The 24,186-nt window shown below is 36.3% G+C and overlaps 1 protein-coding gene across 1 annotated transcript in view; it reads right to left on the reverse strand.

Moving 5' to 3' along the window:
- Positions 1-3,354, reverse strand: part of Ir40a (Ionotropic receptor 40a) — a 48,164-nt gene extending 44,810 nt beyond the window's left edge. The window contains exons 1-2 of the mRNA XM_089736687.1: positions 2,803-3,354; positions 346-439 (exon numbers count right to left, since the gene is read on the reverse strand). Of these exons, the coding sequence (XP_089592813.1) occupies positions 346-439; positions 2,803-2,990 (282 nt within the window). The 5' untranslated portion in view covers positions 2,991-3,354. The remainder of the gene's footprint in view (positions 1-345; positions 440-2,802) is intronic.
- Positions 3,355-24,186: the final 20,832 nt, after the last annotated feature.

Raw genomic sequence — 24,186 nt, forward strand, 5'->3', positions numbered from 1 at the left:
ATTAAATCAATAAAAGAAACATGACACACACCACCATGTATTTGACACATACACGCATATATACTCTTCGTTCATTGTCAAAATTTAATTATTGTTCCAAGTTTGTGGTCAAATTGAGAATAGATTAATATTGTTTGTCCTTGACGATATCTGTGATTATAAGAAGTATAATAATAGGCTTTATAACTTATAATTTCAATTAATTGTAGCCGAAATTCGACTACCGGGGGACCGCTAGTACATAGTATATCGCGTTTTCCCACGTATTTTCGAAATTAATCCGTAAAAGTAGCTTTATTAAGGTTAAATTTTATTTTAAATATTAGATATGCGTACTATTCATACCATTTCCTTATTTTCCATAGCCGCTATATCAAGGTTAACAACCTGAATGTTATGTTGGCAGAGCAAACGTAGTAACTCAAATATATCTTGGGATCTGGAAAGGATAATGTTATCTAAATAAATGATTTTTATTGACGTCGCGATGAGTTCAGGGTCCTGGTTCTTGTTGTCATCGAAATACAACAGATGATGTTTCTGGTTTAGAGGGGTCACTGAAACTCTACTAGAGAAATTGGTTTTTGAACTCTCTATTACTAGAGAATCTTGCCCAACGGAAAAGAAATCGGTTGCCTGTAAAGTCGGTTTACTGACGATAGTTGAACGTGACAACGTCATAAGAAAATACTGATGGAGTGGTTTCATTTTTCAATTATCGCAATTATCATTGCTATAAACAATTGACACCACATTCACTTTTTTAATTTTTTTATTGCCGTATAGGCAGACAAGCATACGGCCCACCTGATGGTGGGACGTTCATGAGCGGTTACCGTCGCTCATGGACGTCAGCAATGCCAGGAGCAGAGCCAAGCCGCTGCCTACCGTTTAATACTCTCCACAAGTCTTGTTTGAAGAAGGACAGGTCATAGCGCTCGGGAAACACCGTAGAGGGGAGCTCATTCCATAGCCGGATGGTACGTGGCAAAAAAGATCTCTGGAAACGCACTGTGGATGAACGTTGTGGCTCCAGGTTGTATGGATGAACTCTACTCCGGTGGCGGGCGGTGCGATGGTAAAAACGAGATGTCGGTATCATTTCGAACAATTCCTCAGAGCACTCCCCATGGAACATACGGTACAGAATACAGAGGGAACCGAAGTCACTCCGCAGACCTAGAGGTTCCAAACGAACCGTGAGAATAGGATTATCGACAATCCGAACGGCCCTCTTCTGTATGGAGTCAAATGGAAGAAGCTTTCACTGAACTTCATACTTGACGAAAACATGAACGCCTCAGAGCGAGGTAACGCCGCATGTTTTTTCGTGCGTGCAGCCACCTGCATCGAATTATAAGACGTTGTCACGTCAAAAATGTATGATTACTTTGCAGCGAAAAAAACCCGACCATGTTAGTTCATAAAACCATCCAAACACCACACTATTAGCTCATGGCATTTTTTATTGCTTAGATGGTTGGAAGAGCTCACAGCTCACCTGGTGTTAAGTGGTTACTTGAGCCCATAGACATCTACAACGGCTGCCGCACCCTTCAAACCGAAACGCATTACTGCTTCACGGCAGAAATAGGCAGGGTGGTGGTTGGTACCTACCCGCGCGGACTCACAAGAGGTCCTATCATCAGTAATTACGCAAATTATAATTTTGCTGGTTTTAAATTTTATAACACGACGTTATTCCTTCACCGTGGAAGTCAATCGAGAACATTTGTTGAGTACGTATTTCATTAGAAAAATTGGTACCCGCCTGCGGGATTCGAACACCGGTGAATCGCTCAACACGAATGCACCGGACGTCTTATCCTTTAGGCCACGATGACTTCAAAATCATCTATTACTAGCGACCCGCCCTCGCTTCGCTTCGGAAACATTAAAACACACATGAAACAAAAAAAAAATTATTAAAAAAAAAATTAAAAAAGTAGCCTATGTTCATCAGGGACAATGTCGGCTTTTAATGGAAAAAGAATTTTTCAAATCGGTCCAGTAGTTTCGGAGCCTATTCGAAACAAACAAACAAACAAATCTTTCCTCTTTATAATATTAGTATAGATCTATATCTATCATCTATTATATTGACTGACTCCGTGGTGCAGTAGTTAGCGATTCTGACTGATGTGCCCAGGGTCTTGGGTTCGATTCCCGCATCGGGCAGACATTCGTGTAATGAACAGATTAGTTACTCTTTGTAAGGGTGTTTGTTATCTATATTTGTGTATATTTAAACGTATATAAGTATGTATGTCAGTATCCGGTACCCATAGCACCGGGAATACGAATTTGAGGCCGAATGACCGTGTGTGATTTGTGTTCAATTGTTGTTATAATTGAAGTGAAACTACTAATGCGACTTCTAACAAGGTTGCGTTAAACGTTTAACGGTACCATGGAATAGAAAGAGACAGAGCGAGTGAATGCGTGGCACTCGAACACATGCGGGTAGTATATCTGTTACAGGCCAGCGCGAGCGTTAGTAACGATTAGCGTCCAATATTTTAATTAAGTATTTAAAAAAATATATATATTTATTTTTCTCTTTATAATTTAAAAAATATATAATATAAATATTGAAGATGTTGCATTCCTTTTACACAGCATTCCCTATTACAAGAGCAATCAGATTTAAGAATGAAAAATGAAGAAAACCGCAATACTACACATCGAAAAAGAAGTTTCACTTCATTCACGTGCACCAAGTTGCACGCGCACTTTTTTATTAATTTTAATTTTAATGTTTAATAATTAATCAGGCCACAGTGATATTTTGTGGAAACTCACCTAATATTTGTCGAATTCCCTCTCACCACAGTCATTTCTTTAGAAGGTAAGCTTTCGGCTATATCTTTTATAGCTACATTGAAATCTTTCGGTAATTTCGTCATTTTATCCGAGATTATTTCTTTTATATCAAAAAAACAATCAGCATCTGTCAACAGCAAGAACAGCATGAGAAAAAACGGCTTCATTTTTCGTTCACACACTTATTTGGAAATTAGGTCTAGGATAGTCGTCTCATTTTCGACGGGTAGATAATTGTGGGCAATATTCCCCGAGATTACTCTTTATATAACTTTCATATTAGATTAATAATGTGTAGATGAAAATATTAATAGAGGGGACATTTCAATGAAGTTTTACTTGTTTTATTTTTATTTTTTATTGCTTAGGTAGGTGGACGAGCTCATAGCCCACCTGGTGTTAAGTGGTTACTGGAGCCCATAGACATCTACAACGTAAATGCGCCTCCCACCTTGAGATATAAGTTCTAAGGTCTCAGTATAGTTACAACGGCTGCTCCACCCTTCAAACCGAAACGCATTACTGCTTCACGGCAGAAATAAGCAGGGTGGTGGTACCTACAAGCGCGGATTAAAGCGGTCCTACCAACAGTAAGTCTTTTAATTTAATTTAATTTAATTTAATTTTACCGAGGTCAAACAAAATATTAACTTTAACAGTGTTTGTCAGAAATTTATGAGCGTCTATATCGAATAATACCTAGTCAGGTCATAAATTCTGTCACATGTTTAATGTAAAATAATTGAAACAAGTTTATTCATTATGTAACCATTCATATACCAAAATGAACTTAACAAAACATAGATTCTTATGACACTAAAGTTTATTCAAAATGATCTCCGTGATTTTGAATACAGGCCTTCAATCTGCGCGGCCAGTCGTCTATCGCAGCACGAACGAGGTCCATGTCAATATCGGCGGCTGCCTTAATCAAGGATGTCTTGAGTGACTCCAAATTGGGATGAGGCTTTGAGCACGCCTTTTCCTCCAAGTGTTGCCATATCTTGTAATCTAACGGATTCAAATCTGGACTGGAGGAGGGCCAGTCTTCGTGCCGGATGAAGTCGATTTCACGCGCCGCCAGCCAGTCTTGTGTGCTCTTCGCTCTATGAGCTGGCGCCGGATCTTGTTGGAATACCCAGTGCCTGTTATTGAACATGGTATGAGAAACAGGTTCCACAAGGTTCGTCAGGACTGTATTTTGATACACAACTGCATTCGTTGTCACACCTTTCTCACAAAAATGTACCTCTGTTAAGCCCTAATAAGAAACTCCCAACCATACCATGAGCGAGGATGGAAAATGACCTCGTTGGACACGCGGAATACGGTTGTCGCTTCTTCACTACTGTGTGCGTACACCTTATCATTTTGTTTGTTGTAGCTCTCTTCTACGGTAAAAATTTTTTCATCCGAAAAAAGAATTTCCCGATTTTTTTTTCCCGCGTACCGCTTCAACAAAGCGCGGCATCTCTTCAGTCTCAGATCCATTAGACGAGCATTCAAACGATGTCCTGTTTTTCTTCGATATGGCCGAAGCCCTAAGTCTTCATTTATGACCCTTTTCACCGTGGTTCTGCTTAACCCCATCTGAAGGGCCAACAGTTTCTGCTTACGTTTGGGATTTCTTTGAATTCGCGCCTTCACAGCTTTTATTACTGCTGGAGTCCTAACAGACCGAGGGCGACCACTTCTTGACCTCTCATCTACACTAGAGTCTTCATTGTATCGTTTGATGGTACGATAAACGAAACTTTTGGTTATATTAAAATTTTTCAGTATGTTAAAAATTTGAATTGGCGCGTAACCGCAACGATGCAACGCAATAACTGCAACACGGTCTTCTTTAAGCGTCCACTCCATATTTAAAAATGAGTAAAATTCTAAATGTATACTATTTTTATTTTCATGAACAATTCAAAATTCGAATTCAATAAACTTTTTTGTGGCCAGCATTCTAAAAGAAAAGTTTTTACTGTGTGACAATACTTATGACCTGACTAGGTAATGAGATAAACTCTTATGAAAGTATCGAAAACTAGCGATTTTTTATCTTATACCTTTAAACGAGCAATTCTTGTATATTAATATATATATAATCTGAATCTCGAAAACTGCTTCAACGATTTTCATAAAATTTAGTATACAAGGGATTTCGGGGGCGATAAATCGATCTAGCTACGATTTATTTTCAGAAAATGTTGTTTTATTCGTGTTTTTAATAATCAACTCTTCCCGACATCTATTGGCAAATAATAATACTATTTTTCTTAATTGAGGGCAAATAACCAAGATGGCGTTATCAAAAAAAAAAAACGAGCAAAGCTCGGTCATCATCTAGTGTTGTTAATCAGAAAAGTTAGCGATTGAAGTAGTCCTTGGACACTAAAAAAAATTATGTTGTGTGTTGTTACCTTTAAGCGTGGTTCGTTAATATATATCTTTTTTCTAGAAATTTCCTTTTTTTATAGTATACCAGATGACCCACGTGCTTAAATGCGATCGTGAAAGTTCTTGTTATCATAATTAATATACAAACAGAATCATGTTTCGGTGGACCGAGCTATGAATTGTATTTGAGAATTATGTTAATGCATAAACTTTTGGTTAGGTGAGTTTGTTAGTTGTGATGTTGTTAGCATTGTTCCGATGGTATGTTATGTTATTTGGGAGGAGATTTTAGTGAAATATTAGTGATTACTTAATGTAATATACATGTAAATTAATATGAATATTACATTATACACATACATATATTTGCATGAGATATAATAATATTAGTGACTACATAACGAATTCATGGCTAGAGGAACCTGAGTACACAAAATTTTAACTTGGCTTAGAAATTGTATACGGTTGGGGAAAAGCTTCTTCGCATTTTTTACGAAAATTCACAACATTTTTTAATATAGTTTATTTACATTTAACTAAAGTATATAGATAACATTTTGTTCGATAACTTTTTAAAATTGTCGGGTTTTTTTTAGTAAAATTTTAAAATTTATCGATTTCCTTCATTAGATTCACTCATCTTGACAGTACGCAAAATAAATAAAAATCACACATTTTCCTAATTTGAATTTGGAATTATCTTCTTTAAAATTTAACGTTAAATGATTTAAATTCAGCCAGATACAAATAGTTATAGCCAAAGAGATTTTATTACAAGTTCATACATACTATAATACGAAAATACTTTTTCCCCAACCTATCATTTCTTTTTTAAATATATTAATTAATCATCATTTCATCAACTTCATCGAGCACCTCAGCTCGGAGACCAAATAACCATATCGGCGGAAGAAGACAACTTTTCAGCATTTTCTAATTAGTTTATATCATTTCCTCCGCAAGGCAGCATTGGCGAACAACAGATCCAAGTTTCGTGTGATTAAAACGAAGTGTAATTTTATCCACCTTGAGACATAATTGCGAAACCTCGGTTGGATTGTACAACGGCTATCCCATTGCTTCGCGACAGAATTACATAGAATGATGGTACCCAACCGTGCGGGCTTACTATACGTTATACCGTCAGTTGCTACCAATTGGCGATGGCATTACTGATGGGATGATCAAAATTTTCATGGGTCACCTCTTAAGAAATCCATTGAAACAGTTATGGTGGTACTCTTATGGCCGAGACTACACAGCCAAAACGATGTTGAATCAATGTTGGATGGACTATCATATAGAATGAATTCATTCCATTCAGAGACTTGTATGTGCCAAACTTTTCAAAGCAATGTTAATTAAACAAATACCTACATTGGGTTTCGTGACGTTAATGAATTTCCCGAAAGAGAATATGTGGATTTGCTACTACTGAATAACTCAGCGGTGCAGTAGTTAGCGCCCTGACTGCTATGCCAAAGGTCACGTGTTCGATTCCCACGTCGGGAAAGCATTCGTATGATGAACAGGTTTGTGTGCTTATTGTCTGCATGTTAAATTTGAAAACATGTATTTATTTAAAAAAAAGCGTACGTAAGTATGCATTTCGGTACTTGGTCACGCACAGGGACTCCTAGTTAGGGTCTAGATGATCCTGTGTTACTTGATTCCCTGATTATCATTATTTGTTGATGAGCAGTACTCACACTCATATTTAAAATATAAGTCGCTAAGTCACTTCAAAATATGTTAGAAGTAGAATGTGAAATCTAGCAAACGTATTCCAGTAGATTATTCTAGGTGATCATAAACACGCTTTACGGGTTTCAGAAGATATGTACTTTTATACGGAAAGAAGGCCTCATATGTTTTCTTCATTAACGCACGCTTCATGCAAGCTATTGTCATCGTAAGCCCAATTGTAGGCGGTAATTAAACGAAGCTTTGCACTTCGATGTAGGTAACACAAGTGCTTAGTAAACTTACTGTTGAAGTTCCACAAATATTTTATACCACACCACCTTTGTGTAATAAAAATAACATTTCCAAATTTATTAATTTACACAATTATCCGCACGGGTAGGTTCCATTCCACCTATTTTGCCGAGAAGAAGTTATATAATTTAAAGGAAAATATAAATTAAATTGTGTTTCGAAGTGATAATTGTCGTGAATCTCATAAGTGTGCTTAGTGCGAGCTTTTTAACGTTCTCGATAGCGTAAAAGTTAACAGTTGGCACAGCGCCCCTAGCGGCAAACATAGGCAAACGTTCTAACTCTATACAAATTTGAGTTAACTCGCTAACGCTATCGAGAACGTTAAAAAAGTCGCACTAAGAACACTGGTCATGTAGTCCTGCTCATTTTGCCTCATATAAGAAGTCTATAATACCGGCGGCTCTAACAACACCAGTGGCATTAATATAGAAAAACAAAATACATCTTATACCTTTAAACGAGCAATTATTGTACCTATATATATATAAAATCTGAAAAACGGAAACGGCTCCAACGATTTTCATAAAATTTAGTATACAGGGGATTTCGGGGGCGTTAGATCGATCTAGCTACGATTTATTTTCAGAAAATGTTGTTTTATTCGTGTTTTCAATAATCAACTTTATCGATACTCAACTTTATGATTCTTCCCGACATCTATTGGCGAATAATAATACTATTTTTACTGCTTTAAAGACACAATAAAATGGCGTTATAAAAAAAAAAAGCCGAGCAAAGCTCGGTCATCATCTAGTTAAATCATTAAGTTTCAACGTCTCCGATACATCTACATCGAGTATTTAATCTTTGAGACCGTGCAGTGAACTATAACCCCCGTAGTAGGCGCGCATTGGATTGGCGTTTGACGACTTAAGTGGCTACTTTTCATTGGCGGGGTCCCGGTGACCGATCGCTTGAAAGCATTGCCGTGTTGCTTTGGCGGAACACCTTCGTTTCACTTCAGACTATTAATAATACGTAATGTTAGGGTTGACGTAAAACGAGTTATGAAATGCGGATTTATTTTAGGTGTGGACATAAGATGAATAAATGATCTATGGTATTACTGGAGCGCAATGTACTTTTGCGAACGAGATTAAATGGTAGGGAATAGTTTATTTGTAACCTTTCTATTCCTTGTCGACATGGGCAATCCCAATAAATATATAACGGACGATAGTAACAACCCCTCAACACCTCAGTATGCGATGCTACCCACGCGGCCGAGGATAGACAGAGCTGGCGAAAAATAGTCTAAAAGAGAGTAATTCAGAGAGACCACGAGCCTTAGCATTGAGGATTATCGATTCAAAGAGGAGTAATAAGGTGCAGTGTTAAAACAATAGTCACATTGTGAATTATCAAATGAATGACCTTAGCCTAATGGGTAAGATTCCACAATATTATGGTATAATGGGGCATAATGCATCCCTTAGTAACGGGTAGTTACTGCCATCTTACTTAGAATACTTGGTCGTGCCGTCGCTATGCGTTAGCATTGAGACATCGACCTCATGTCATCAAAGTGGTAATGGCACTCATGTTTAACCATACGTGTTGTTCCAGTCAAAAGCAAATGGTTTTGGTACATTTTATATATTTAATTTTCTGGTTTTAAACTCATTATGGCTTTTACTGATATATTTTTCATTTCGTTCATAATAACATAATGGATGATTTATAAGTGTATCATGTAATTGTTGATAGACACGAAAGCTGTCAGAGTTTCAAAAGCACGTGAATTATTTATCGACACGAAATACCATACTCATTTAATTTTCCATAAATATTTAGTGCAGCTATCATGGAATTAATAATTTAACCAACGTATTTGGCCGCTGCAAATATGTTTCCTTATTAATCTCGCGAGAGGAATAAGGTCAGATATTAACGCTTTAAATTATACAATTTGTACTTTGGTTCTGATGCGTGTATTAAAGATTTAAATAATTTAAGTATAAGATTACTTATTTTTTAATATCGTAATTTTTGCTGCCGGTGGATCGTTACTAAGGAAGAGAAAAACAAAGTACATATATTATCTTCTAAAGGTTTCTATGTTACAAATTTTGCCGTATATTTACGCCATTAGAGTTTTGTGGTCAAGATTTATATATTTGATTTTATTTATTGATTTATACAAATCATATGAATGAATACAAATACAAAGAATTAAAATCGTAATTAAATCACGTCACAATGACAAAAGTAAACTTTCAACACTAAACGATAGGCAGCGGCTTGGCTCTGCCCCTGGTATTGTTGATGTCTGTGAGCGACGGTAACCACTCACCATCAGGCGGACCGCATGCTCGTCTTCCTACAAGGGCAATAAAAAAAATAACGTAATTTGCAAATCTGATAATAAGCTACTCATGAAACGCACATGCAGTAATTTAAACCACCAACAAACACAACCTCGTTTTCTTTCGCAGCATTGATGAACACGCCCCCACGATTCCTCAATCGAAAAAATCTACCAATTCGATGCGTAATTGCTTCTAAATGAATCCTTTTGCAGGATGCCAATTATTACTAGTCAACATTTTTATCTATTATGTACTTATATATATTATTAAGTGAAGCAAAAACTTTGTATCTCTTTTTACGAAAATTGCGCGGACGGAGGAGTATGAAATTTTCCACACTTATAGAGAATATAGAGAAGGATGTTAATATAGATGTAGGCAGAATGTTAATATTTTTTTAAATTATGCATAAAAAATACATTAAACCAATAAAAAAATCATTACACACACTACCAACCATGTATTTGACGCACACGCGCATGCATACTATTTGTCTATTGTCAAACTTTTCCACAACTTTTCTTAATGCTTACAGTCTGTGGTCAAATTGAGAATAGATTAAATATTGTTTGTCTTTGTTAATATTTGTCTTAGCGAAATTTATGATTATAGAAGTATAATAAGTATTTGAGAATAGAATCATAATAGTATACAAACTTATAATTTTAATTAATTATAGTCGAATTTCGACAACCGGAGGACCTCTAGTACATATAAATACTTGAAGAATACCATCCGATGCTACAATTGTTCGGAACATCAAGATAACATAATGATCGCCGTACGCTCGTCTGCCTATACGGGCAATAAAAAAAGAACTAAAATAAATAAATTGAAGCATCAAAAGCAAATTAGTTTCCTCTACTGACATATCACACGTATAGTTAATATTTTTCAACGTCTCGAATACAATTTTCGCACATGTAAATAGCATAACCTTCTAAATTTAATATACAACCGAATTATAATATAATATATCAAAATTATAATATAATATTTGTTTATTTTTATAATAATACTAGCGACCCGCCCTCGCTTCGCTTCGGAAACATTAAAACACACATGAAACCAAAAATAAAAAAATAAAAAAATAAATAAAAAAGTAGCCTATGCTCATCAGGGACAATGTCGGCTTCTAATGGAAAAATAATTTTTCAAATCGGTCCAGTAGTTTCGGAGCCTATTCGAAACAAACAAACAAACAAATCTTTCCTCTTTATAATATTAGTATAGATGCAAAAATATTATTCTGTGCGAGTATTTTCTCATATTCATGAAGATTGCCATTAGCGTGATCTAGTCATCCTTCCTGCATACCTACCATTATTACGATCCGCAGACTTCATAATTAATTAAGTATCATCTGCAATATTGCACAAAGCTGTCTCGGCACCGGGTATTACCTTGCTCCATCCCGGGTCGTATTGACAGAGTGCAGGAAATACTACACCTAGATCCCCGTGGTGACACTACCTTGTTTTGTCTTAGACCTAATACGTTGTAATCGACAAGCGATAGCGTTTAGTGAGTTTTTATACTTAATCTAAGAAGATGATTCGTGTAGAAACATTATCCATAGTTTTACTAATTTATTCGGGGACTAATACAATTGTTTGTATGTTATAATGAAACTGCATGGTGAAATGCTATTTAACCATTACTTAGAGTAGAATCGCTCTCGAAAAAGACGATTTAATTTTTTTTATTTCTTTTTTTTTAATTGCTTAGAAGTGTGGACGAGCTCACAGCCCACCTGGTGTTAAGTGGTTACTGCATCTACAACGTCAATGCGCCACCCACCTTGAGATATAAGTTCTAAGGTCTCAAGTATAGTTACAACGGCTGCCCTACCCTTCAAACCGAAACGCATTACTACTTCACGGCAGAAATAGGCAGGGTGGTGGTACCTACCCGCGCGGACTCACAAGAGGCCCTACCATCAGTAAAAAAGTAGTTATTGGAGCCCATAGAAATCTACCTATACAACGTAAATGTGCCACCCCACCTTGAGATATAAGTTCTAAGGTCTCAGCATAGTTACAACCCCTACCTTCAAACCTTTTTAAACTGAAAGGTATTCCTTTTTTAATGTACTTTGTTAATGATTTGTGTTTGCAGAAATCCTTAATCCTATCGATCGATGTATGTGGTGAATTACCAACATCGCCAGTGACTCGGTTTAGATGGAAAACTAGGCGTTATTTCTATATTGCTGAGAGTTTTATCTCATTTGGCGAGGTGACGTCGTTGATACAATGTGATGTAGGGATATGACGGTAATGTTACTACTGCTACCAGTGCGGTCAGACCAGCCACGTGGCATCGGAACGAATGTCAGCTCTGCGCTGCGACGTCTGCGCCTCCGTCGGAAAACAGCGGACCACACATCGGGAGGCAAGGCCTGCGTTAGGTCCCTGAGAAGAACGAGGAGGGAGGATGTGACTGTACCCGCGACCGCAGCCTCTGCAACTGAGCGAAACCAATCAGGCGGGACAACTCCGATGGACCTACTGCCTCCATCAGGCACAGGTCAGACTAGGGTCGGGTATATGTAAATTGTGATTCTCCAGCGTCCAAAAAAACGAATGTGACGGTAATATATAATTACGTTCCTATATTAATAATTATGCTTTTTAAAATAAATTATATTTTTGAAGTCGATAAAATTGAGTTGGGAAATTATTACCGTGCTAATATAGAATTAACTTTAGAATATTCGTTAAAGCTTATACTTTGTACCGACGTTGAAATCAAACAACATAAAATGGAGCTTACGTTCACAACTTAAAGTATAAAATCATTTATCGCTCGTAGCTCCTGAGGCTGGCTAGGTAAGGAGTAGGTAGATTTTACTTATAAATTTTGACGGTAATCTTGAAAGTTAATATGTGTAATGATTAATGAATGCTTTGATATGATATACTCTTCTAGAATTATGGCTGGCTGGAAATATGTAACTGCTTACCAATATTTAGAAGTTCGTAGATGCTTAAACTTCTGCCAAAATAGAAATAAAATTATAGGCTCTTTTTTAAATATTCGTTGTAGATTTCAAAGAAAGAGGTTCGCCAAAAACTGCGCTACAAACAAAATAAGCTAACCTGTTTTTTTTTTTTGTTGCTTAGATGGTTGGACGCGCTCAAAGCCCACCTGATGTTAAGTGGTTACTGGAGCCCATAGACATCTACAACGTAAATGCGTCACCCATCTTGAGACATAAGATCTAAGTTCTAAGTATAGTTACAACGGCTACCCCACTCTTCAAACCGAAACGCATTGTTCTCACGGCAGAAATAGGCGGGGTGGTGGTACCGACCCGTGTGGACCACAAGAGGTCCTATCACCAGCAATTACGCAAATTCTTGATTAATTTAATTATTTTTTTACGCTTTCTTTTATTTAGTTTATTTCTCTAGGAGGCATTCCTAGTGTTGAACAAGTTTATAGTAATATATTAAGTAGCGTATTAAATATAATAAGGCGCAAGCTTATAGTTTCAAATCGTTCGTGACTTCAATCATTGAAAGTATATAGTTTGGAATGCTTATTTTTCGAAGTAAATTTAAAGGTGTCATGGCCTAAAGGATAAGGCGCCGTTGTACTCTTATCGAGAGTGATCTGCGGGGCAGATACAACAATTTTTTTATGAAATATATACGTACTGAATACACTTTCTTGGATTACTTCCTCGATCAAGGAACAATATCGTGTAATTAACTGTTACACGCTGGGGTTCGGGATAAACAAAAAGTTCCACCAAAGTACAAATTAAAACTGTATTAGTACTTACAACACTCACAGAACACTCTAAAATTCTTAATTTACTTCTTCCGCTTCGCTTCAGGTGATCCGTTCGCTGTTTCGCTTCGAGTAGTTCCGATTTCTAACTGCTTTGTGCCATCTCTACAACGCTTTTATAGTCGAGACGACATCCCTAGATATATCGAGAACATTCCTCACAAGTCGAGTATTCGCTATCCGACAATAGATGGCAATGTACTTCTCCAGCGTTCTAGATGATACTAGATCCTTTTATATTCGTTTCGGCTATTCGGCGATAGATGGCGATACTCTTACCGGCGTAACAATACAAACTCGGAAAAATTATAATTATTGGAATCATTATACATACAGCTTGACCTCAAGTCTCAAGCAGGGTCGAGGCATGCATAATATGATATATGGACTGCGGTAGCCTCTTAAGACTAGGTGGGATGTGAGCTCGTTCACTTGCCTATGTAATAAAAAAAATATATATTGGGCCGACCCTTCAATATAAGATAATGATAAAGTTTGGAAGCCGCCAATGCACAATTGTTATCACATTTACCACGAATCTGTGTAATGATTAAATTCCTTCAAGATTCTCCTTGGTATAGCTCGGTACAAAAAAATCGTGTAAGTCTTAGAATTTTTGATAATCATGTTATATGAAACCGTCAGCATTCAAAATGCCAATTTATGATTTGAAGATAAGTTGCGTTGTTTAAAAAACCCTGTTTAAAAACAATAGTTCTATTTACATAATTAATTCAACTGTAATTATTAAGTTAAATTTAATAAGCACTATAAAATTGAACTTATGACCAATCAATTCCACTTAGCAAATTTATTCTTCAACATTCCTGTAAATGTCTACGGATAAAAAAAAGTGTGTGTGTGTGCAAGTCACATACCTTCTACCGTATGTGACTTATAAAAAATAAACTAATCGCAAGGGTCAACCACCAACCACTCCGCAGTGCAATGGAGCAGCCTCGCCCTGGGGGAACCGCCTGGATGATCACGGTCTCCCTACGCCAGGTAAGTATAATTTAGCAAGAGAAATACGAGAACGTCTATCAACTGTGTAACATCTCACCATCTTTTATAGCACCCTCTGTGAATTGATATTTTAACTTCACGTATAATGTGTTCTATCTCATTCTCTCGCCGGCTGAATCCTATACATTTATGTGTTTGTGTCTCTATGGACTTATTTTTTCGTTTCATTGAGTTTGAAATCACAACGATTCTAAAAAAGTTTCACTTCAAAAACAATTAAGTTGACAAAATGAAACGAAGAGTAAATCCGAAACACACAACAATGTGTCTGGAAATACGCGAAATTAAATCTACACAATTAGTGAACCGGGTCATAGTTTGTTGGTTCGGTTGGGGGGTCTGCCCTCGGGCAAGTCGCCGCTGGTCGAACCACGACGAGGCCCATGTCTGTCATCCCGGTTGATTATAAATAACTCACATTTCTGACCAATGCTTTTAGGTTATGGCCAAAAAAAAACCACTACATTTCACTTAATTTGTCCAGCGATTGATCAAAAAATTATTTTCTTCATTATGAAGACTACGGAGGAAAGTATTGCAACTATACTTTCTTTTAGTCTTTTTTAGGTCAAGGACTGACTCTGTCTGTTCTTGATTTACTTTGTATTAAGCGGACACCAATATGTACATACATACGGTCGTCGAACCCGATATAGCAAACGAATGTGATACACTTGTTTAGTTCTTTTGCGGAAGTTTGGCTTTTTGTAAATCGGATTTTTAAGTGAACATGATCATAACCCATTCGGTGATAAATAGTTGCCGACGCCTATAGACATCAAGTGTACCGTTATGGACCTTGAGATTTGAGGTCGAAGACTCAATAGCATTTAATCTTACCTTACAAACCGGAATGCGTAACTGATTCAAGACAGAAGTAATCAGGATAGTGGTATCTGTCAATGTGGGTTTACGATGCACCTAACCACCAGAGGTTGGAAAAACCTCAAGACAGATTAAGTATCTAGAGTTCTGCTATTTAAAAAAGAATGCTTTAGATAAAAAAAATAAGTTTTTTTTGTTAGTGGTGTGCGACTAATCCGTATTTGCGTAATAGGATAACACGCCATTTTTATTTCCAGTGATGATCACGCGAGCACCGGCGGCATTTGTCTTTGGGTTTATTTTTTAAAGACAAATCCAATAATATATAATACAACATATTATAATAAACTGTAATAGAAAATTCATCCCAAGCACTACCGAACATATTTTTACGGCAAACACATATATGCTCCATGCACACTTGTTAATCAACGAAACTATTTTTCCAAGTCATACCTAATGTTCTGAAACTATGAACAATTAATCAAAAACTCATTACCGAAGTAGTCTTATCGCAAAATTCGAGCACCATTTCACTAATATGTACCTAAATTTTAGTTATTTTATTTGGCAGTTATAATTTTGTATGTAATTAATGCCACTCAACCAATTGAGCGTCTGAACAAAACCACGCGAGGAGCTTACGCAGCCAAAGTATAACGTACTACAGACCACAAGAAGTTTACGATTAAATTCCATCAAGTTAAAATTGTTTTAGCACGCGGTATGCATTACAAGTCGCCGGTTATTTGTTGCACGATACTGGACGAACGGGCATTGGCTGTTTCATTACTATAAGTGCATGTCTGTTTTAAAGTTACGTTGGATAGAATGTTATTTACTGACTTATGGGGAGCACAATTTGATAACCTATTTGGTTGACTATTTACTGGTGGTAGGACCTCTTGTGAGTCCGCACGGGTAGGTACCACCGTCCTGCCTATTTCTGCCGTCAAGCAACAATGCGTTTCGGCTTGAAGGGTGGGGCAGCCGTTGTAACTATACTGAGACCTTTGAACTTATATCTCAAGGTGGGTGGCGCATTTACGTTGTAGATGTCTATGGGCTCCAGTAACCACTTAACAGCAGGTGGTCTGTGAGCTCGTCCACGCATCTAAGCAATAAAAAATAAAAATAAATCAAGTAAAAGTTCATTGAAATGTCCCCTCTATGAATATTTTCATCTACACATTATCAATCTAATATGAAAGCTATACAAAGAGTAATCTCGGGGAATATTGCCCACAATTATCTACTCGTCGAAAATGAGACGACTATCCTAGACCTAATTTCAATTATCAGGACAGAGTTTGTGTGAGATTTTTTTTCGAGAAATGTGCCCTGCTTTTTCAAATACTTAGCGCGACGCGTGAATTTTAGCAAAACTAAACTTTAATATGAAACCTTTCAAAATAAATGAGTTTTCTCATTATTAAACTATGTTATTTGATGCTGTAAATTGAGATAGAATGTTTGTAACGAACTTCACATATTCACACAAAAAAGAACATTTAAAATATTCAGAATTTAACTTAATAGAACAGAATCATAGGCGCTTTTCAAAACTAAAAACTTTTTACTAAATCTAAATTAATCTAACTTAAATTCACCTAAAACATTTTAATTTTTTTAAACCTGTCAAAAAATGAAATCCATTGTTGAAATTCAATTCTAACATTTCATCTATACATATGAATAAAATTGGAGTGTCTGTTTGTGATATTGAAATAACCGCTTTTTACTACATCCATATGTATATATATGGTACATACACCAAAATAACATTTTTGTCTGTTTGTTCCGGCTAATCTCTAGAACGGCTGGACTGATTTTGACGAGACTTTCACTGATAGCTGATGATATAAGCAGTAACTTAGGCTACTTTTTTAAGACTAGCTTCGCCCCGCGGCGTCACCTGCGGTACGACAATAACCGCGGGTAACATCGCGCGACTCATCTATCAATAATAAAATTTAATGTTTCCGAAGCGAAGCTAGGGCGGGTCGCTAGTACCAAATATATTAAAATAGTGTAGAGAGCTTGATTTTCACTTATTTTATATTACAACGCGAATACCGTCACCTGTCTTGATCCGAGGTTAAGGATTGCATAAAGTTGTCCCACACTTCAAACTAAAATGACTGGCAATACTCACCCTCAATACCACCAAAATAAAAAGACTAATAAAAGTGAGTCAGTAGTATTCAATGCTGTTACAAGAAATGAGTTACGATCCTATTTAAATATTTTTAAATTTGTTGTCGGTTGGTTTATTTTATTGCTTAGATAGGTGAACGAGCTCACGGCCCACTTGGCGTTAAGTGGTTACCAGAGCCCATAGACATCTAAAACGTTAATGCCGCCACCCACCTTGAGACACGAGTTCTAAGGTCTCACTTTTAACAGTAAAATGGCTGCGCCGCCCTTCAAACCGGAACGCATTACTGCTTCACGGCAGAAATGGACAGGGTGGTGGTACCTACCCGTGCGAACTCAAAAGAGGTCGTACCACCAGTCCATCAGGTTTATTTGGGTATCGGCCAAAAACTTATGCTGGGGTGATTTTCATAAAATAATGTTTTTTATACTTGGACAAATGTTAACTATTATGTTATATTGTAACAGGGGAGACAATTTTACTGTCCACCAACTATTTGATGGTTATTTTTGCTCTCAAATATCAGAAAGTTCTGTGTACGTTTCCAAGCTTACTGCTTTCCACTTACTGCTTTAGAATCTGGACCTGTTGACCAAGGTTAATAAGAAGCCATTTTGAATATAAATAAAAAAAAATCACAAAAGAAATTCAAGAATATAATTATGAAGTCTTAAAAGAGTTCGCAGAATACAATGTTTTTGAAATTAAACACATTAGGGGTTCGTTTTGAAAAGCTCCGCAGTCGAGTGCAAGATCGCATGGAGGGTTTACAAGTTTCTGGAGAGCTGGCAGTACCCGGTGAAGGGGCTCGATCGGGGAAACCTTTTAAGAGATGAGGTTCGATCCTGCGAGGTCGAACCAGTATATAAATTGAGGATTTTATTTTACAGCTACTTTATAAAAATCGCAAAACGGTGTCTTGTTTTTACTTAAAAAAATTTTGAAAACGAATATTAATTCATCTTTGGTTTGTAGCTTTTACTAGCGACCCGCCCTCGCTTCGCTTCGGAAACTGTAATTTGTTATTGATTTCTCCACTATTTAATGGATGTTATTACACATATAAACCTTAATATTCAATCACTCTATCTGTTAAAAAAAACCGCATCAAAATCCGTTGCGTAGTTTTAAAGATTTAAGCATACATAGGGATATACGGACAGAGAAAGCGACTTTGTTTTATACTATGTAGTGATTGAGTTTTTGATATTGGATATCAGCTTGATAAATTTATCTTTAGATTTCCATTTGATGTATTTACAATTAGACTGGGTAGGTGACGCTGCTATTAGATTTAAAAAAAAAAACCTTTGGTTATATCTTAATAATTTTGATTTGTAAAACTATCTATCGAGACAAAGAATTTTCATAATAGAAAACCCTGAATTGAAATCTCTTTCAGTAAGACCGTTGAGGAAACCTATCTGGATTTTTTTTAAGTGTATACAAATTGAAAAAAAAAAACCAAACGAATACACACAAAAATAAGGAAAAAAATAAGACTGAGATAAAGTGCTCTAGGAGCTCGGAATAGCATCCGCATTATCCGAATAGAATGTTGATAATGTTTTCATAGACCATAACAAATTGACATGTACACGCTTTGATATATACGTTAACATTTGTCGGGGGCTTGTGATGTTGTTAGTCGTGGCGGTAACTGGATACGTATTATCCAGTTTGCCCCAATTTTTGTAGATTATGAAAACTGTATTAAATTTCAGACTGAATGGCATATTTGTTAAGGTGACGCGAACCACCGCGCGGTTAGGTAACACCACCCTGCCTATTTCTGCCGTGAAGCAGTACTGCGTTTCGGTGTGGAGGGTGGGGCAGCCGTTGTAACTATACTGAGACCTTAGAACTTATATCCCAAGGTGGGTGGCGCATTTACGCTGTAGATGTGTATGGCTGCAGTAGCCATTTAACACCAGGTGGGCTGTGAGATCGTCCACGCATCTAAGCAATAAAAAGTAGAAAAAAAAATATATATAATATATCATGTAGATTTTCTCATTGTTCTTGAGTTGAATTTTGTCAGTGTTTGGATTCCATTCTCAGTCTGTGTTTGCTTTTTGAAGATATATATTACACATATACAGTTAACCGATAGCATAAAGAAAATACCAGTTTAGGGACGTAGATTGTATTATAAAATGTTTACAATTTACAATTTCAGCTTATAATTATCTTATAATCGACATAACTATTTTATTGCGCTACGTAGGGCATCGGCGACCTACATCGTAGTCAACGTGTTAAATTCTTTATAATTTTTTTCAAAGTATATATAGTTTAATTGAATAGCAATAATAAATAATAAATTCTACCAAACACCGGCAATATTCATTATAACAAAATTGAATAATTATAATATAATGAATTAGTAAATATTTGTATGTATATATTTGTAGATTATAGTACTTTTAATATTATATTAATTATTAATCATATTATTATTCATTATATTATTATTTACGAAATGATAAATACAATTCAGCTGTACATTACGGCTCAAAAATCTCCGGTCATAATTCCACATCACCATGACTTTCCTGTTCCACGAATCTTTATCCGACGGAAAGCTTTATACATATATTCCTAAACTTAGAACCCGAGCATTTCTAAAGCAACAACATTCACATACAAACTCGAAGCGGGCAATAAACGGATATCTCTGTCGCCGCTTCAGCCGCAAAGCTTGATGATAACGCGCCATAATTCCTTGTAATTATAGTGTAATGCGTCCCAGGGGCGTAAATTTCGCGTTACCGTATTTATCAACGGAGAGCGCGACCACTCGGCGCACCGGCACTCATTATTTATGGCCCCGATACGAAAAGTTAAATAAAGTTGCATTTTTTTGGAGTTCGTATCCTATAAGTGGAAGGAGACCACGAGGTAGAGGCCCGACACGTTGGACTGACCAGATCCGTACTGGTGGTAGGACCTGTTGTGAGTCCGCGCGGGTAGGTACCGCCGCCCTGCCTATTTCTGCCGTGAAGCAGTAATGCGTTTCGGTTTGAAGGGTGGGGCAGCCGTTGTAACTATACTGAGACCTTACAACTTATATCTCAAGGTGGGTGGCGCATTTACGTTGTAGATGTCTATGGGCTCCAGTAACCACTTAACATCAGGTGGGCTGTGAGCTCGTCCACATATCTAAGCAATAAATAAAAAAATCCTCGACACCACAGTTCACGATGCTCTACACTCGGCGGCAGATAGAGGCAAATGGTGTGGAATGGTCCGTAATAAGCTCCTGTTGCGAGGAGTTGGTCACGACCCTCAGTATTGAGGAAACCGATGCAAGAAGAAGAATCCTATACGAATTTCCGGTATCGGATGTGACTACGCCGGATTTCAAATGCTGCAGTGTACCTAATTTTTATTACCGAATACGTAGCTAATACGAGTAATCTCCAAATTAATGAACAATGTCCCGGAATAAGTTACTGGTGGTAGGACCTCTTGTGAGTCCGCACGGGTAGGTACCACCACCCCGCCTATTTCTGCCGTGAAGCAGTAATGTGTTTCGGTTTGAGGGGAGGGCAGCCGTTGTAACTATGCTGAGACCTTAGAACTTATATCTCAAGGTGGGTGACGCATTTACGTTGTAGATGTCTATGGGCTCCAGTAACCACTTAACACCAGGTGGGCTGTGAGCTCGTCCACCCATCTAAGCAACAAAAAAAAAGAGGAAACACGTAAAATTTATTAATTAGCGCGTATTATCTGTTACCATTACGGGTATTGCCAACTTGCTCGGATTGCACTGTTTTGACTATTTTTGACTTGAAGCTGTTTTGCGTTCTGTTGCGAAATTTATACAGCCGTTCCATATAATGGAACATTCACAAACAAGTTTTTATAACCAAGCCCCTTCACTTATCACTAAGTTATAGTCTATAATATATGTATGTAATAATGAATTGCTGTTCGGTAGTCTCGCTAAAACTCGAGAACGGCTGGACCGATTTGTGTAATTTTGGTCTTGAATTAATTGTGAAAGTCTAGAGAAGGTTTAAAAGGTAGATAAATATGAAAATGCTCGGAATTAAATAAAAATAACAATTTTGTTTTTCCTTTGATGTGTCCCCCGATCGGACGGATACCTTTTGTTTGCTTTAAGTTTATTTTATACAAAAGTTTAAGTCTTTGATATATCGATTGAGGCACTACGAAGTCTGCCGGGTCAGCTAGTAAATTTATAAAAATAATTTTTATCATCATAACGCGAACACCGTCACTCAACTTGAGGCCTAATTTTGAAGTCTCAGTATTCAAACCGGAAAGCATATTTGAGGATGGACTAGTCCCTCAAAATCTCACATCATTGCCAAGAAATATAGCGCCACATTTATCTTGGTTATTTTGCAACGTTGGTGGATAGGGCAGCGAGAGCAGTCATGCTCGAGGTAAGCCTGTTTTTCGCTTAGGAAAACATTTTAATTCAATCTACCATCAGAATATCTTTCAATAAAATACCTAATGTTATTAAAGATCTCTGTTAGCTTACATTGACTAATGATGTAACATAAATTATTCTTTACAGCATCATTAAAACGAAGTGGATAAAGAGCTCAGTTCCCTAGAAGAATATTAATATTTACATATTTTTTTGAGTTTTACCTATTTATTTATTTCCTAAACAAAGATATTTCATACTTATTATGAAGAAAAAAAAAACAAATTCTACATTATCCCATTTAGATTTGACTGCGGCTTTTCAAATATGTTTCTGTACTTTTGTTGTCATAATAATGTACGGATTTTTTAATTAAAGAATGCCTATGAAATTTTTATTTTGTGGACTTTAAAACCTTTAATATACTCTTATCCATAGAGCTAGTTCCGATGTGTATTAGTTAGTTTACACACATTACACATACACATGTATGTATACATAAAATATAAGTCGATGGACATATTATGTATGTATGCGTATTGTGTTGCTTTTTTTGTAAACTTAAATGTGTAAATGTCTTTTTTCTTTGTTCACTTTCTACTCATACATAAGTGCTATTGATGGTGGAAACTTGTTTAGCTTTTTGTTTACCTGTTTTTAATATATTATATGTTTGTATTGTATTGTTGGTTTTCCAAATAAATAAATAAACAACAACGTTTTTTATTTTTTATTTAATGAATAATCAGTGTTTATGAAGGTCTCGCAGCATTAACGATGAGCGATTTCCGAAGCCTGTAGACATGATAAAATGGATGCTTCCGTTTACATCTCAGCCCAACTTAATTTCTTAAAGTTGAAATTGGCTCAATCTGAACAGGGCAAATCTACTCAGTTCACACAAGCTCATTTTTTTTGTATTTATTGCTTAGATGGGTGGACGAGCTCACAGCTCACCTGGTGTTAAATAGTTACTAGAGCCCATAGACATCTACAACGTTAATGCGCCACCCATCTTGAGATATAAGTTCTAAGGTCTCAAGTATAGTTACAACGGTTGCCCCACCCTTCAAACCGAAACGCGTTGCTGCTTCACGGCAGAAATAGACAGGCTGGTGGTACCTACCCGTGCGTACTCACAATAGGTCCTACCACCATTCGAACCTAACAGTCGCAATGAAACCGTGTTGTTATTATATTAACTAGGCGATATGTAGATTTTTTTTTTAAATTTTAACAACTTAAAATGTTAAGACTTATTTTTAGCAAATTTAAAATTGCTAAAAATAAGTCTTAACATTTCTCAAAAATAATATTATAATTTTGATGATAAATTCATAAATAAAACGTAACTCTACTGCGCAGTTCAGTATAATGTAAGGCTTAAAAGCTTCCTTCGACCGAGTTTGCGACACTAAGTCTAGTCTCCAGTGCTTTTGACTTCTGGTCGCGTATTTACAAAGTGCGTAGGTACTTATTTCGGCTTCATAATAATGTATAATAAAATCTTATATAAAGTATGACTTAAAATTATTGATATTTAGATTTTGTATTTTGCAGTTTTCGTGACCGTTTTTTAGTAAATAGCTATTAACAATATAATCTAAAAAAAAAATTGGCTGACAAACATAATATAATATGGTACACAACCGGTATATTTTTTCCTATTCATGATTAGCAATATGATTGTTCGAATATCGAATGTAATTTGAATACTTATATGGCGAAGTAATTATGTGATATGAAGAGTCTGTTGTGAATACTCGTGTATACAATTAACTTCGATCTTTTCTCTCAAGGTAGATGGAGGCTACCCGTTACCTTGAGACATAAGATTGTGTTGATATATAATATCTATGGGCTTCGGTGACCACTAAATACTAATTGGGTCGTCAGCAACGTCTGCCCATGCGAATAACTACGCCAGTTAAAACTTATTAAATTATGCTTACTATATTGATGTTTTTAAACCGACTTCAAAAAAGAAGGTTCACGAGACGATTGCAGTTTATTAATTGTTTACTATCACAGAATTTCGTCACTTGTGTAAAAAGCTAACATGGAAAAAAAAACATGAAAAAAAAATTATACATTAAACGACTTTAATATTTAAAACATATTAATAAACGCGCGATTAAATCATAAAAGTACGAGCAGTTTTAATTAAAAACGGATATGCTTTTAAATTGGTTCTATAGAAGCTTTATTTGTGTATTCTATTTAAATTGTTTCGATAAAAAATGATGAAATATGATTTAACGAAATTGCGGATTCTGTTTCTTTAGTGATTTTAATTGGTTTGTTTTTCTAGCGATTGCGGTTTTTTTTTAATAAATCATGTATTAGTGTAGTAGACGTCTGGCGTGACGTGGATTACGCAATCACAAAGATGCAACGTGAAAGACACTGCCTTGAGACAAGAAGTCAAAACCTCAATTCTATTATCG

Source organism: Bombyx mandarina, chromosome 22 (genome assembly GCF_030267445.1).
Source record: "Bombyx mandarina strain Sakado chromosome 22, ASM3026744v2".
Lineage (NCBI taxonomy): Eukaryota > Metazoa > Arthropoda > Insecta > Lepidoptera > Bombycidae > Bombyx > Bombyx mandarina.